Below are 17748 nucleotides of genomic sequence, written 5' to 3'. Positions count from 1 at the left end.
CATAGCAGCATTTCTTTAAATCTTCTATGGTCTACCTTTTCTCTTAGTGCTTTTCAGTACCATATCATTTTACATTTTAACCCAGTAGATATTAGCAGTTTGCATTACATGGTTTTGGTGTGGAGGTATAGTTTCAATTCATTTGTTAACCTCGTACATCTTACAGTCCATATTTATTCCTTTCACTTGTTGCAAAAACTGCATTTATTACTCTTTTTTTTTTTAATTGATAAAATCCTATGTTATATTTCTTTAATGTACTTCATATAAACTGCTGTCAAAGAAGTTCATTATCACCATCAGTGCTAGCAGTTCTCTAAATGTTCACACTCTGCATCATTCTAGTCCCTATGTTATTACTAACTTCATTTCCAATACTAATTGTCACCCTACTAACAATTTGGATAGAATTTCTGGTGAGCTATCATAACTGCACGTGGGTACTCTGTTATACTTGAGGTACAGTATTAGCCATGTTTTCCATTTACTTCTTAATAAGTGTACCATGTTTTATTGTAGTTTGTTTTTCCTGATTTCATACTCTTAATCATTGTCTTCATCATTTCTCACTTATTGAATTTGTGTCTAAATCTTGATTGTTGCAAAATTTACACTAGACATAATTTTTAATGACGTATTATATTTTAAGGTTAAATTATTTCTTTTGATGTTCTCTCTAGATATGTAAATATTGGTGGAAATGAAGTACCAGAAAAAGAAGTACTTTTAGATGAAAATGATGATTTGTGGGTAGAAATGCGACACCAACACATTGCAGTTGTCTCTCAGTAAGTTCATTTTTTGTAATTGATGTACTTCTTGTATTCAGGGTTAGATCTTACTTGTTGATGATAACAGCAACATCCTGCTGTGTTTCTCCACATACTTCACAGTCATTTTTGTCCATATTTGGAAAATGGTCAAAATACTGACATCTTTAAAGTTGGTTGGGTGTGAAGTTGGGTATTTCCAGAGAAGCGCTCAACTCAAATACTGGGCTATCAAAACTGTCGGGGTCCAAGCCAAGGCTGGAATACTTCTAGTGTAGAAAATCCAAGTTTCAGGATGATCTTACCATCATATGGTTTGGCAAGAAGTAAATACTCCACTGAAAAGAAGACAAAGAAAATTCTTTAACACATCTTTAATTAAGGATAAATAAAATTTTTTTCTATAGTTGTAGAATCTGTTGAAGTTTTCAAGCATGATTCTTCTTGTATGTACAATTTAGCAGAATGGAAGTGATATAATTTTGGTCAGCATAACTTTGGGTTTTATTGGCCTTGGTTTGCCCAGCAGTCATTTTGAATTCTATGGATGCGTTTTTATATCTACCTTGATACATTGATAGTTCTTCGGTTTTGGAATCCAGGATCATTTACCCAAACAAACCTTGATGTTTGTGGCCGTGGATCTCGCTTCTGGTTCTGTGATTGAACAAACTACCTGAACAAAGCTTGCTTTGTGGAGGAAAATGCAGCTTTCTTTCTCAGAGACTGACTTGATGTTTGCTGCCAGACAACTTGAAGAAAAGATGAGAACAACAGAAACTTATCTTTTTCTATAATCTGGTTAAAGATTTTTGTGGACTTTTTAATCTATACCAACTTAAATCAATAATTCATCATGATCTGTGAGCTTCCATGTGCTCACATGTTGTGCCATATTCAGCTCATTTCAGTAGATGCACCATGTCCACTTCATTTATTAATACTTACAAGATGTCTGGTTCTAGTGTCAGTATACTAAAGATTTTTGCTGATATCTACTTAAAAAGGAAGAAAACCCTCTTCAAATAGTGAACTAGTCAAAATTTTATTCTTTGTCTCTTAGCAGCATCTTCTCCAATTTTTTCTCCCTTACATTTGAGATCAACTGGCTACAAGCAAAATTTTTGGGTGCTTTTAACGTGTTTTTCACAACTCTGACCTGAGACTCAAAACAAAAGTTTGGTGTGTCTTGCTGTTGTTTTCTCTGTACTGCTGTAAGGCTGAACATGTATCTGTACTGCTATTGAACTTGAACTTGTATCAGCATCAGTTATGTTGTCTGTAGAGATTTCATCCAGCAAAACTGCAATTAATCCTGATTACCAAATAGGAAGAGATACTAACAAGAACAAAATCTATGGGAATCCAAACCATCATTGAAAAATATCAACTCCAGTCATTAGGCCATATAAAATGGATGCTAGACATAAAATTTACCCAAACAGGTCTTGTACTTTGAACTTAAAAGTCACAACTGATTTGAAGATATCATCCTATCACAACTTTTCATCAGCATTGAGAAACTTTATTTTATTGCTATAATTTTCAAGGAAAGTTTTTTTTAGTAAATTGTGGTAAGAAATTTAGCAATTAAATGTATGAGTTAGTTTGTCAAATGAATTTCAGAACAGATTCAATTTAAAAATGGTTAATGTTGATTAAAAAAAAGAAAGAAAATATTGAAATTTGATTTATTTATGTTTTGTGGTTTTAACTTATGTGTGTATTTAGAGTGATTGATTGAATATAAGATTTTCTTTTTCCTTTCTGAATTGATGTAATCTGCTTAATCTTAATAGAAATGTGACAAAGAAACTAAAGCAGTTTGCCGATGCAAAGAGAATGGGTACAGCTGATAAAGCCGGAATTAAAGATTTATCACAGATGTTAAAAAAGATGCCACAATATCAGAAAGAACTTTCCAAATATTCCACACATCTCCACTTAGCTGAAGATTGCATGAAGCAATACCAACAACATGTGGACAAATTGTGTAAAGTTGAACAGGTTTGTCTTTTTAATTTCTTTCAATTTTATGTCCACTTATTCTTTTTAAATTTACTAGCAGGACCTGTGAATATTCCACGGAATTAATGGTAAATCTATTGGGTTATTTCTGAAATCTTTATCCAGAAATCCTGAAAATGTAACCTGTGTTGTGTATGTTTGGAAAGGTAGTCAGTCATCTGCTACTCATTGAAAGATGAAAGAAATTGGAATATGGTGATTACTTAATGCACTTTATCTATATACACTTTATATATTTAATGCACAATTTTATAGACTTGATACACAGCACTCATAAAATAAATATTCACTCTTATTTTTCCATTTTTCCCTATAAACAAAAAAAATATCCCATACATATGATACAACCTTTAGTTAAATTGCATATATCTGCCACTTAAAGGAGCACCAATATTTCATGGAATTGCACTTATGTGCATGCGTTAAGTAATAGGTGATATAAAAAGCTTAGTTAAAAAAAACTCTCTTTCCCTTCAACTAATCATGTGAAAGCATTACAATTACATTCCTTCTACGTCACATCATGGACACTTCTCCCTCACTCCTTCTTTCTCCCTCTTTTTCTCTAATCACATGAAAGCGTTACCGATGGGCCAAGTAACACAATGACAAGTAGAATTAATATAATATTGCAATCAATTTGAATTTAATAATTTTTCGATATAACCAATAAAGTGCTAAAAAGAAAAAGAAATTATTTTTGTACTATAGCAATTATGACCATTTAGCTTTTAAAATCAGCTCTATCCATCAGTAGATTAAATAATTAAAATATAGAAAATAGGATTTCCTTTTGATTGTATGATGGTATACATCTTGTTGAAATTATTTATTGAACTCTGACACCCCATGATTTTTTAATTTAAAGTTTTAAGTGAAATATTAAATTTATTATCATAGTGAGTGACTTTAGTGAAATTTTTCTTATATATATTTACTATAGGATCTTGCAATGGGAACAGATGCTGATGGAGAGAAAATCAAGGACCACATGAGGAACATCGTACCAATTTTGTTAGACCAAAAAATAACAGCTTATGATAAGATTAGAATAATTCTTCTATATATAATTCATAAAGGCGGTACTTATTCTTTCTTTTATTTAAAATTCATTAAAAATTCATTTTATGAGGGAAAATCCATTTTGGCTCTTAAGTGGAATGCATTTTAACAAAAGATTTAAGGCATGATGATAATTTTCAGAAAATGCTAATAATTGGAAATAAATAATTTTGCTATCATTTTCTTTCTTTCATATTTATTTTACTTCAATTAATATATTTCTATAAGAAAAACATCCATCTCTAACAACAAAACCTAAATATTTCAGGTATTTCTGAAGAGAATTTAGCCAAACTTGTTCAACATGCACATATCCCAGCTGAAGAAAAATGGATTATAAATGATATGCAACACCTTGGGGTTCCAATTATTCAAGATGTGAGTAGGTTTATTTAACCATTATATAGTGCACTCTATTTTGTGTATAATTTACCTTTCATTGCCTATCCTGACTACTTTTTCAGTTTCAAATATATTTTAAATTTTATTTTGGAAATCTTTTTTTTTTAATGATTTTTTTCTTTAATCTCTTAAATTCCTGAATTCTCTCTATGAGATTGCATTTTTCTTATGTCACAATTAACACCCACCAATTATGCCTATTTGTAGAAAAGCATCATTATTATATAAACTGCATGCATTTTATTACAATTGCCGTGCATTCACACCACTCCTGTCACCATCATGAAAATCTTTGAATTTAATAAAAACCACCTGGATCGTGTACATTCAACATATTTTCAGTTAACAGTTCTTGCTATCACTTTTATTTCAAACAAATTTTTTTTAAAGATTTTTTTTAAACAAATTTTATTTCTATCAGTTGATGACTATTTGATTACTTTTTAATTTGAACTGCTGCTTTGTGGAGCTTTAGTTAATATATTGTCTCATACAACAAAAATTATAACTTTTTTCTTATATACTGAAATGTAAAAAACTTAATGGAAGATGTATTTAAAACTCTCTTGGCAAAATTTATTAATTTTTCCTTTCTTTTAGCAGTTTATAAACTTGCATTCCCAAAACTGAGCTGTGAATTTATTGAAACTATCAAAATGCATTTTTGTTTGTATATTTTCGTAAATTAGTTAAAACTTTTATTTACTCACTATGTATATATAATTTTAATTCTCAGATAGCTTTTCTTAATATTTTCCAAATCTGAATATTTTTTTCCATTCCTCTCTGCTTCTTTTCATCTATATAATGTACATCACTCATAATTTACAATTATAGTTTTAATTCAATTTGTTTGAAGACAATTTTATTTTTCTTTATTTTCTTCTGTGCTTGGTCTCTTAATGTAGTTGGTCTTGTTTGTGGATTTTATTTATTTTTATGGATTTCCAGTACTTTCATAACAAGGGTAATAATTATGGAAACTAAATGTGTGGTTTATATTCTCAGGTTAAAATATGTCAAGAGATGTATTTTATTTCTGAAAGTGGTCTGCTGAAAATTTTGGGAATGTTTTTTTTTTTTTTATCAACTGCTCTCTTCATACATTTGAAAAATTTTATCATCATCATTTTATGTCTGCTTACCTTACTGGCATGGGTTTAATGGGTTGTTACTATTTGAGTAAATTCTTATCCAGACCATGCCTTCCTTGGCATGGTTTCTTTGTCTGAAGGCCCTTCCTAACAGCAACCACTTCACAGAGTGTACTGGGTACAGTTTTCATGTGGCACCAGAATTAGAGAGGGTGTCATGTCCTTGACAAATGGATCTTCTTGACTTAACAATTATCTCTTTTAGAAAGCAGAAGCCTAATATATTTTACTCATGACAAACTTCATATTCAATTTTTTTTTTCTTGACGTTTTTACAAAATAATAATTCTTTGTTGAGAATCTGACATGTTAAGGTCTTTGCTTATTTATGTATTAGATATTTGGATATAATTTTTGTTATCTCAGAGCCATACCTAAAGCCATGGGGCATAGCAAATATTGGAAGTTACAAAATGAACCACTTTTAAAGTGTTCACATTTTTTTTCTTTCTTGATTGTAATTGGTTTGTAGGTTAAATTCGTATGAACTTTCAGCATCCCAAATACACTTAATGTCACATCAACCTCATCATTGTCTTACTTCTTTCTATATTAGTTTGGGTTGGATTTAAAAAGTGGGATTGTTGGTGAAGAAATAGGTTACCTTGTTCTTACACAAATGTGATTCAGAAAAAAGTAAATCAATAATTAATAAAATATAAGAGAAATTGATACTTTTTATTTTCAGTTCTTAAAAATTGTATGGTAAGAGTAGCTAGGCTTCTTAAGGGTCTTTAAGGATCTTGAAAAGATTCGAGATTTCTGTTACTATGACATTGACCTCTGTTCCTTGAAGCTACTTCTTGAAGGAGCAGAGGCCAATGTTATAGTGACAGAAATTTAGGGAGAAGAAACTATGCATTTGTAGGCCAGAGACAAATATATCTATGAATGGCTTAATGCAATCAGTTCAGTGCCCATTGCCTGAATACAGCATAAGATGTCTGTGGTAGCAGCAATAGCATCACTTCAGATGGGACCAGTGCTCCATTGCAGGGTTTACTTGAGCTTAGTAATTGTTGAAAGCTAAAATATTTTCTGAGTCTGAAGAGAAAGGCCAGTCTAGTAACTAGCTTTGTCAGGATATACATTCACCATCAGTGATCCTCAGTAATCTAGAGCAGTTACAAGGGTTCTAGATGCATGCTGCTCTTGCTTAAGGAGAGTGATGTACAAAAATTTTTTTAATTTTGTTTTCATAACAAAATTGCTTACAGTATTTTGCTGTTCAAAGGGTAAAGATTGGCTTGATTCCATTGGAAGATGCTTTCAAGATTTCTTTCATGTAGTAATAGTTTGGTGTGGGGTGTTGCATGTAAACGATGCTTCAGCAGGGAAGGATAAAGAAGAATGACAAGTATTGTCATCTGTGTAGGAATGGGCATTATTGGATATGACAGCAAGTAGGTCGTTGAATGAAGTTTATGGGAGACAGAATTAAGTCTTAAGGTTTACCAGAGTTAGTGTTAGCCATACACAGTATTGTGTATGGTTAAATTCCTCTAGAATTTAGCCAATATAAATTTCTGGTTATTTTAAACCTATATATCCTTGAATGATTATCTGAACTTGTTATTTGTATCTAAAGAATTTTTTCTTTACTATATTGAATCAACTGTGTTTTGCAAGAATAATTCCATTTCAAAAGGTATCATTTGTGTATTGGGAAGAAAAGTCATTAACTTGATTACAATTAATGAATGTAGCATTTATAAGCATAATTTTTAGGTTTTAAAGCAATGGACTGGTCTTTCTTACAATATCTTTTGCTGTCAAAAAATTATGACTATTAGCCTATTTCTATATTCTGACAGAGATATATTTAATCATATGTCGAATTGGTTAGAGTTAGTAAGTCTGTGGTTGCTGACAGGATAGATTTTGGAGAGTTTCTTGAATAACATGTCAACTCTGAACATAATACACAGACACATCATTTACTCACACATGCTCCATACATACATGCACAAGCTCACACTCACTCTGTCTGCCTTTGGAAAAAGATTAATAGTTAACTGTTTTGTCAATGAATACTAATTTTTACTGCGTGACCATCCGTACATACACACATTCACTTTTCAGGAACATGATCTTCAGAGAGAATACATTCTGTTCAATCTAACCCTTTCGAACTTAAAACTTTTGCTTTATTTATTTATTTCTTGAATATTTTCTTTTTCAATTTTGAGTGTTATTTTGCTGTAATTACTAGATTTGTTTAATTACATGTTCCAGTCTTATGATATTTCTGATATGTCAATGTGATGTATCAGTTTTATCTGAATGAAGACCATTAAAAATATGCCTGTGTGTATTAATAATAATAAGTTCTTGCTGATGTATCAAATTAGATGCATGAAAGTAGATGATAGGTTGGATGGCAGAGGGAAAGAAAGTTGAATATTTTATGTAATTAGATTATCACTAGGAACATTTCTTTAAGATAATTTTCCAACTGTAAAGTTTGTTTTTGAAAATATTAACAATATCCTGACATGGGAAGAATACTGAACTGTTTCAGAAAATTTTCAGATCAAACTTTCCCTTTTCAAATGGATGGCGACTTGTCATCAAGAAGTATGTAATCTTCTCATACATTTGAATTAATATAATTAAAAGTAGGATACCAGAATTAAATTTTAAATAAAATTAAAATTATTAATAAACTTTGTCATTTGATATTGAGATTTTGGAATTAAGGGAAATTATTCTCAATGTTTCATTTTATAATAATTTCAAAAATATTTTTGTAAATGCATATTTTCACCAAGTATTTTAGAATTAAATCAGTATAGGAAAGTCGGTATCTTGTGTTTCTAGACAGAAAACATGTATATGAATTAAAAAAACTATTTTCATTGTTCTACTCTTGTGTTAAAACACTGATAGTAGCCATGCTGTAAAGATCACTTTAAGTGTAATCAAAACAGATTGTAGTAAAGAGAAAATGTATGTTTGTTTATTAGTTTTAAAGACTAAATGTTGATTATTTAAAGGTAGTAAGGTGTTTATTGATGGTAATAAGGTGATTACTAATGACAGTCAAATCTTTAATAGCTTTAAAAATATAAAATATTTCTAATATGAAGTTTTGTTAGTTGCTATCATCTGAGAAAACTTTTTCTTGCCATGTAATTAGAGTTACTTTTTTAAAAATAGGTTGAAAAATTATACTATGGTGTTTGGAGGAGGTTATGGTAATATTTATCTAATGCAGCCTCAACAACATTGTTTACCAAATAATCTAATTTGTTACATTTTCCTGCTTATATTGAAGAGCTATATAGTCTTTACTCTCACTGTCCTCAAAAATTGCTATTATCTTTTTTTTTGTTTCTATATTCTGAAGTTACTTTGTGACTATTTTCTTCAATGTTTTTAATAGCAAAAAAATAAATAAATAAAATTTTTAAATACTTGGATTTTCAGCTGTCTTTGGTCTACATAACTAATGATTCACTTATATTATCTCAAGTATTGCCAGTCAGGATTTTGACAAACTTGTTTGCTTTTTACTCTGCTAATATATTTTCATTTCCCTTGTATGTGTTGTGCACATACATTCCTTGCTGTGTGAAAGTACTTTTTATGAACTATTTAGATTTAATCTTCACGTGATTCTGAAATTGAACTAAAAGAGAGCCTCACTGCATTTGAAGGTTGTGATTTGGCTGGTAATTTTAGGAGTTGATATTTACAGCATCATCTTTAGTTTTTTACAATTTGCTTAGACAAAATTAGAGAGAATGAACAAAAATGCAAATAGATTCCTCAGGAAATGGTTAAAAGTTTCTGTTTATTTCACATTAATGCAACTATAACTACCTTAAGACCAATGACTAAAAAGTAAAAAATATAAAAAGAACCCTACTGTTAATGAATAATAAGGAATTCTACAAAGCCCATTATTTATGCAAACTTCTTAAGAATTTGGACAGGAAGTCCAGTGTGTGAATGACACTGTAAAAATGGCTAAAACCAACCTGGAAATTAAAAATATTGGAACTGCACAAAAGTTTCGACTCATCTGATTGTAAAATTAATGAATATCCTGCCAAAAATGAAACCTTATGACAGAAGAAATGTAATGCTTTGAAGAGAGAGAGTGAGAAAAAAAAACCCACAAAAGTCTGGTAATATATGTATGATTAGCATGGGTTCGAATTGAATTGAGGAAGTTTAAATGAGTACTTTTTGGAAGTTGAAATAAACCAAATTATATTACGTTATAAATCTGGTATATATATTCATCTCTTAATCTTAAATGGAGCAACATTTAGATACTGGGAATAATTCAACAAAATGAAACTTTTCTCTTGCAGAATATCAAAATCATATTGATCTAATCAACGTATGCACAACAGTCAACTAGCTAAATGGTAAACTTTGTGACATTCCACAAAGAAGTCAGTAAATGATTCTGAGTGTGTCAGGAAAACATACAAAGATTTGATATGGAGTATTTAGATCTTAAGACTTGTTGTAATAATCAAGGACTGGTCCAACTTTATGCTTTAATTATATTCAATAAAAATAATCTTGTTTGATGATTTAAATCAACTATAAAGTAATTTGGAGTGTCAATAAAAGGGAATGCTCCCACTCTGAAATCTTGAGAATGAAGATATACAGTGTTCTTGGTTTAAGTAACATGGATTTGTAACTAGTGTTTGTGATAATTTGTGGTAGATTATGTGTTTAAGAAGGCTCTATAAGTGTGTGTGTGTGTGTGTGTATTGTTTTAGAAACTTTCAATCATAGTAAGTCATATTCTCTAAATTTGGATTGAGATAATTTCTTGAGTCTAGCAACTCTCTTATTTTTTGTCGTTTGATATTGAGATTTTGGAACATGGGGAAATTATTCTCAATGTTATTTTAAAAAGTTTCATTTCAGATAAAATCTAAATATTTTGTTTAGTTCAAGTTGTCTTCAGATACTAATTCTATTGCTTAAATTGAGCAGACTTTTATATTCAAATTTTCCTCAAATTGAACTACTGAAGGACAGGCTTTAGCCATTGGTCACCAGTAACTTGAAGAGAAAAATGTAATATTGTCTAAGTCACTCCAAGTAACAAGTAATATATTTAGATAGAGAAATCACTTATAGACATAAGAGATATAGCAACTTAGCAAAAAAGCGTCTTTGCTGCAGCAATTAAGATTGTAGTTTTAAACCAAGCTAAGACTTGGAATAGGTAAAGTTAAGTAAAACATCTTTAATACCGCTGTTTTGTTTTTTAAGATTGTATTATGATTATCTTAGATATAGGAGCTATACTAGTATTGATAAAAATCATTTGATAAAAATGTGTTGATGGCTAACCAGTTAAAATAGTTTTTTGATAATTATATACCCACTGTTTTTAGATACTCATTTAACTTTGAAATTAAACCTATATGGTATTTAAAAACAACCCCAAAATTCACTTCTAAAATATTATACAACATAAAGGTTATCTAATTTATGAATATATGCTGAAGTCTTATGCAAAACTTGTCAAATCTTTAAAAAGCCTTCATCTATATTCTTCAGACATTTAGTAAATGTAGAGTCCTGATTATTGGAACATCAATTAATTTCATTTTAATGTGATCATTTTATCATTAATCATTTGTTTTATCCATCATAATTATTGTGTGCTGTGATAAAGTATGGATTATCTAATATATTATGGAAGTGGAATATATATTCTCAAAATTATAGCAAAAAGAAAAAAAAATTATTGTAAGCTTTTTTTCTCCAAGAACTGTTACATGTTTATTTCTTGCCCCAAGTTTAATTTCCTATTTAAAGGCTCTACTTAGAATTTGCCTTGTTTTGTAACATACAAAATGAAACCTATAAAAAATTTACTGAAATCTTTATACACATAACCTAAGAGGAAAAGAAAAATACAAACATGGGATGGATATGTGCAATACATTGTATGTGTGTGTGTGTGTGTATGTATGTATATGTGTGTAGCATACAAAATTGAAGGAATTAAAGATGAGATCCTCTGTATGGTCACTTTGCTTGCTAGAGAGAGCAGTCATTCTCCTTCAGAGTACTTTCTTACAAAGGAAAGAAGTGAATCCAGGATAATTTAAGACTGGATATATATTTGTTAACAAGGACTGAGCAATCTCAACATGAACGATTTTCTTCATAGGTTTGTTCAGTTTGATGACCTGAGGCTGAACAACAGCTAATGTTGAAAAGATGGATATTGTTTTTGGATGTTTGCTAACTAGTATCCTATGAGTGAAAATAATACTTCTTGAAATATAACTAGTTCTGTTATTGATAAATTTTAAGGAAAAAAACCCAACTTAATTAGAGCATTTGAAAATAGGTCTTCTTTAATAAGTTTCAGGTTTTTGTTTTATTGCATTTTGGATAATTTTATCATTTCAATTATATGCTATAATTATTATAGATATTTATTGTAAGGAGTATAAATTGAAGTTCTTGTATCTTGGGAAGGTCATTTAGCAAATAAAAACGTGCTCTAGTTTTGTTTTACTTCTTTATTGTTATTAGTGAACAGTTAAGCCAATTAACTGATTAATTAATTGTTTCTACCAGTTAGTCAATTTGTCTATTTGTCAGTCAAGTCCTTAGCACTCATATCCTCATCAATGATGTGCTCTTGTTGCTTCAGGCCTGTCATGATGTATCCTGACTGGATATGTTGTGTTTGCATACATCATAACAGTGGTGATGAATGGGCTCTGGCAAACCATAATTGTTAATCAGTTGACTAACAATGATAATGATAAAAGAAGTGAAGTAGAAACAGTTCATGTGTTTTTATTAGCAAACCCTACAAACATACAATAACATTTGTTTTAATACAGGATTTCATATCAAGAATATTGCAAAACAAACACAAAAACAAAATTGTTCTTTTTTTTTATTAGTATTATTAGATATTAAGAAAAATGCAGAACTAAATCTATGTAGACACAAGAAAGTAGCCTATTTCCACCATCATTGGTTTGCATTAAAATGGCGGTTATGTTTTTCTTAAGGAATAGTTAGTAGAGTGAATTACCATTTTTAAGGTGCATGTTTTCATCATCATTATCATCGTCGTTTAACATCTGCTTTCCATGCTGGCATGGGTTGGGCGGTTTGTCTGAGGACTGGTGAGCCAGAAGGCTACACCAGGCTCAATCTGATATTGCAAGCTTTCTACAGCTGGATGCCCTTTCTAATGCCAACCACTCTGAGAGTCAGTCTTAAACATTTTCAGCTGAAATATAACTTAAAACAAAGAAATATCACAATAGAGTTACTTTTAATCTTTAATCAGAATCTGATAGTTGTATGTCTAAATAGTCAAAGCTATGGATTTTATATAAATTGAAAGGTAGTTAAAATTGTAATTACACATTTATTTACTTGTTAATAATTATCATTATTTTACCCAAAAACTTGCATAAACCTTACCTTGAAAGTAAATTGTAACATTACTTATTTGATATTTCCTTGTTGAGTAAGGTAGCTTGAAGCTGTGGCTCTTATCTTCAGCTTTTCCTAGCAGAGTTTGAGCTAAGAAAATTGATTTTCTTTAAATAATTAAATGTATTCTGTATATATGTTGGCTAAATATTCTACAGAATTCTAATTATTATTTAGGTATATTATGAGTATCATGGGGAAGCAATATGTTCTTGGAGAATCAAATTTATTACTTAGCTTTGATTTCCAATAAGAATTATTCTATTTATGATCCTAATGCCCTTGAGGAAGGTTTGAATATTACAATTTTGTATTCTACTTTTCTCAAAATCCCATGCATTAAAAATTGTATTTAAATAATTATATGCATGCAAGTTGAATGGGTGATAATTTTCATTATGAAAATAATGGAATAAGTTAATCAGCACCCACAGATTTTATAAAAGCAAAATTCAAGTTCCATTATCAGCTTTTATGTTTTATTTTTATAAATGGTGTCATTTTTTTCTATTCTTGAATTAAAAATTTTTTTTTTGTTCATTAAATTTTAAGCTGTGAAACAAAACTGAATTGTACTTCATAAGTATTAGTCATTGTTGCATTTAATATAAATAAGAGCTTAAATTTACCAAAAAAAAAGGTCTAATTACTTTCATGCAGTCGAATTCGTTTCTTTATGTCTTTGAAGCTAACAGATTTTTGTTGGGGTTTTCATTTTTACTTGTTAGTAATTCTTTGTAAAAATGTCATAATACATGCTTTATTATTTTTTTTTTCCTTTTGTTGTTTTGCACACTTACAAATCCAAATGTCATAAGAGACTGAATTTTAAACACTTCACCTGCTGTAATCCATTTCCTCAAGTTAAATTTTGTAGTCCTCACCACTTTTACCCAAACGCTTTTTAGATATACTCTTATAAAGCTGCTAACACAAAATCTCCTAGGCAAATAAATGCACATGCAATGCACATGATCTGAATTTTAAATATTCTTTCAATATATATATATATATATATGTGTGTGTGTGTGTGTCTATATATATATATACATACGTACATAATTCTTTTTAGCTTTCTACATTGAGGTCTCAAAAAATATTAAAATTTACATTTTACTTCTTCAAAACAGTTTTTAATATAGTTGAGATGTAAATTACTTAAATATATATTTTTATGAAGATCATCTACATTCTTGTTTGAATTAATATTTTGAATGATCTTCATGAAGGAACTCTGTGTGTGTATGTGTGTGTGTGCATATGTTTGTACTCAATAAATACACAGAGTGCAGTAGTTTATTTAGGGCAGTCTAGTGGCTGTTACTCTAAAATTTCTCCATGGCATGCAGCTGCTTTTTTAAGTCTGAGCTGGTGAAGAGACATTGCCTCATCACTGCTATGGTAGAAATAGTGTGCAGAAAAAAATGTATACAAGTTGTGTGAATATAATAATATAACTACAGGAAGGAGAGAGAGGGGAAAAGGGAATTATTCAACAAATCTACATACACAATCTCATATACAGACACTTGTCTGCCTCTTATCTGTTCATAGATTGTTGAAACAACAGAATGAAAGGGGTTGTGAGTCAGAGATAGCCAAGCAAAGGTCTTCAATCATCTAATGGTAAAAACAAATAAAATCATAAATCAGTTGGAAGTGACACTGATAATAAACAGCTGTGGTAGTCATTGCCAAATGAAATATTGGTAGTTACATCATCATCATCATCACCATCATTTAATGTCCACTTTCCATGCAAGCATGGGTTGGACAATTTGACTGAGATCTAGTGAACCAGATGGCTGCACCAGACTCCAATCTGATCTGGCAGAGTTTCTACAGCTGGATGCCCTTCCTAACGCCAACCACTCCAAGAGTGCAGTGGGTGCTTTTACATGCTACCAGCACGAGGGCCAGTCAGGCAGTAATAATGAGAATAATAATTTCTAATTTAGGTACAAGGCTGACAATTTTGAGGGGCAGAATTGGTTAATTATATTAACTCCCAGTACATGACTAGTACTTTATTTTACTGACTCAAAAGAAACTTTTTTTTTATCTTTTAGTCAGGAGAGAAGGCAGTGTTCATGACTCATTATAGAACCTTCAACACCAGTGGAAAGAAGGGAGGAAGGCATCCTCAAATTGAAAACTGGCCCAAATGCTTGTGACAGTCAACTCCACTAAAAGTACCCAAGGTGTCAAGTAGTAGTGATGGAGGTGTTAAATTGGGTGATAAGTTAAATTTACCATCCAAGTAGTTTATGTCAGCATTTGAATTCAGAACATAAAGAACCAGAACGAAAGCATCATCATCATCCTGGTCTGATATTCTTAGAGTTCTGCCAATCCACCATCTTGGATTGCTACCTTTTTTTATTGGCCATGAAAGGATGAATGTCTAAGTTGTCCTTGGCAAAATTTAAACTGAGAACAAAGAAAGTTGGAACAAATACAGTGAAGCATTCTGTTTGATGCTTTAATGATCCTGACTGAATAATAATGATAATTGTTTCAATTTTTTGCACAAGGCCAGCAATTTTTAGGGACTGTAAGTAGTTGATTACATCAGCCTAGTACTAGACTGGTAGCTTATTTTATCTACCCTGAAAGAATAAGAAACAACATTGAACTCAGCATGTAAAAAGTTACAAGTTATGCTAAGCATTTTGTCTGATGTGCTAATGACCACTTTAATAGTAATGATGATAATAATTCTTTGTAATATAGGCTTGAAATTATGGGTGAGGGAGGGTAGCCAATTGTATCAATCCCAATGCTTGACTGGTACTTATTTTATTAATCCTGAGAGGATAAAAGGCAAAGTCAACATTGGCAGCATTTGAACTCAGAACATAAAGCTGGAAGAAATGCCACTAAGCATTTTGTCTGATGTGCTGACAATTCTGCCAACTTATTGCCTTAATAATAATAATAATAATAATAATAATAATAATAATAATAATGTTTCCAGGTCTTATAATTATTCTGCTGTACCAATGATCTCTGAACAGATAAAGAGAGATTAACTGGTGTTTATGTGTATGTGAATATGTTAGCCTGTGAACGTGTGTGCATGTATGCATGTTTATGTACACATCTTGAATCATTCCCTTCTCCTGCCTCTCTTTTCTTCTTGGGCGCCCATTTGCATTTTATTAGTGTTGTTTTTATTATCTTTGCACAATTTCTGTCCTACTTCTGCCACTGTATTGATGATGTGTGTCTTTCTACCAATTTGGACCTGTCTGAAGAAGCAGCTGCATGCCTTGGAAATGCCAGAATAACAGGCCAGTGGACAAGCCTAAATTATATACACATACACACAGGCAAACTATTTTCCTAATTATCACTTACAAAATTCAGATACTATAAATTGCTATAGAATTAATTTTAAAATGTGTTAACATTCTCATTTTTAGTACAGGTTTAAACATTTTATATTTGTTTATTGGTTTAAGATATCAGTCTTGTGACACTGTGCCTTTGTATGAACTTTGTTTAGTGATCTACTAAATATATACTGTACCTCTTAGTTATGAAATCAATATTCTAGCTCAAACTTTGCTTCTTGCTAACTATTGAATCATTATTTATTTGCTATCTTTTGTTTATTGTTGGCACCACCAAATATTCAGCTTGCTGTCACTCCATCTGTGTATATGTGTGTCTCTGTCGGATCCATATATATTAAGTATTGCATTCTGATTGTCCATATTTCTGACAGTGCTTCATCTAGTGTCTCTGTTCTTTGCATGCAATACAACAGGGTCTGGTAAAAAATTATACCAACATTTTACAAGAAGTCTCTAGCTATGGAACTTTCCAATCCAATACACCATGCCAGCAGGTGAGGCTCAAGTTTTCTATTCCTGGCATTGCTGTCGTTTTATCACTTTCTTAGTGGCTGGATTTTCTTACCGCTCTTCCTTGTCCTCAAACTGAACAAAATGCTGGGGCATGCTGGGATAGCATCAGCAGCCAAGATGGAAACTTATCTATAAATGTCATCAATTAAAAAGTGTGTGATATTTGTGCTTCTTTTTTTGTGCCAATGTCATTTTTGTGCTACTTAATTCTTCTATTGGGCCACATCTTCATGCTACAGCTTTTATTTAAACTTCAGGATTTTATGATACCAATTATATTTGTGTATTTTTATTTCTGTGCATTGCATTTTAAGTCTTAAGTATGTATAGCGGAAGACCTGTACAAAATGTTCCCTTTTCCTAATCTTTTGAAACAACTATGTATTCATATGACACCATCTCATTTTGCTTTCTGCCTATTTTTTTATACTATGCTAGAATATTGAGGATAAAAATATAAACTATACAATATTTTTTTTTATATAGAAAAATAATATTAACTTTATTTCTATTGAGAATTATTTTAATTTTATGATTTGGCATTTTATAAACATACTTTCAGTCAATATAGCAGTAGTGCTCTAAGAAATTGTATTTTTAAAGTGCGTTATGTGCATTTTCCTTCTAACTTTTACCATGGTGAAAGGTTATGCTATTACTGAAATGTTCAAATGTTCATAATATCTTTCTTTTTTTTTTCTTAATTGGGCTGTCTTTTCAAGTTCGTTTCTAACCTGAGTAAGAATCATGTATAGTATGTGGATGCTTGTGAAGTATATGTAAATTTAGGGTATATATTTTCCTTTTCTGGGGCTGATTATCTATTTAAACTGTTTCCATTTATTGTAAGCTGATTATGTGTGTTGACTGCTGTTCTTTTAGTTACTTCTAATGAAAATGAACTATTTCATGAATATTTGTTTACCAATTTAACATTTCCAATTAAATGTCCAGAAAACTACTCCTTCAACTATATACATGAAAGTGATGTTTTCAATTTTGTTTTAT

General features: G+C 30.6%; 1 protein-coding gene across 7 annotated transcripts in view; it reads left to right on the top strand.

The window, feature by feature from the left end:
- The window catches only part of LOC115218522 (syntaxin-binding protein 1), a 163730-nt gene that overhangs the window by 131381 nt on the left and 14601 nt on the right, over window positions 1–17748 (top strand). For 6 of the 7 annotated variants that reach the window (XM_036507385.1, XM_036507394.1, XM_029788401.2 and 3 more), the window contains 5 exons: window positions 681–788; window positions 2570–2777; window positions 3742–3880; window positions 4129–4238; window positions 16641–16721. In XM_036507385.1, the coding sequence (XP_036363278.1) occupies window positions 681–788; window positions 2570–2777; window positions 3742–3880; window positions 4129–4238; window positions 16641–16721 (646 nt within the window). The remainder of the gene's footprint in view (window positions 1–680; window positions 789–2569; window positions 2778–3741; window positions 3881–4128; window positions 4239–16640; window positions 16722–17748) is intronic. The other variant, XM_036507404.1, reaches the window with a different exon arrangement.

The sequence above is a fragment of the Octopus sinensis genome, linkage group LG1 (genome assembly GCF_006345805.1).
Source record: "Octopus sinensis linkage group LG1, ASM634580v1, whole genome shotgun sequence".
In the NCBI taxonomy this organism is placed as follows: domain Eukaryota; kingdom Metazoa; phylum Mollusca; class Cephalopoda; order Octopoda; family Octopodidae; genus Octopus; species Octopus sinensis.
Note: the sequence above shows the minus strand (reverse complement) of the source record. Positions and strands in the feature narration are given on the sequence as shown.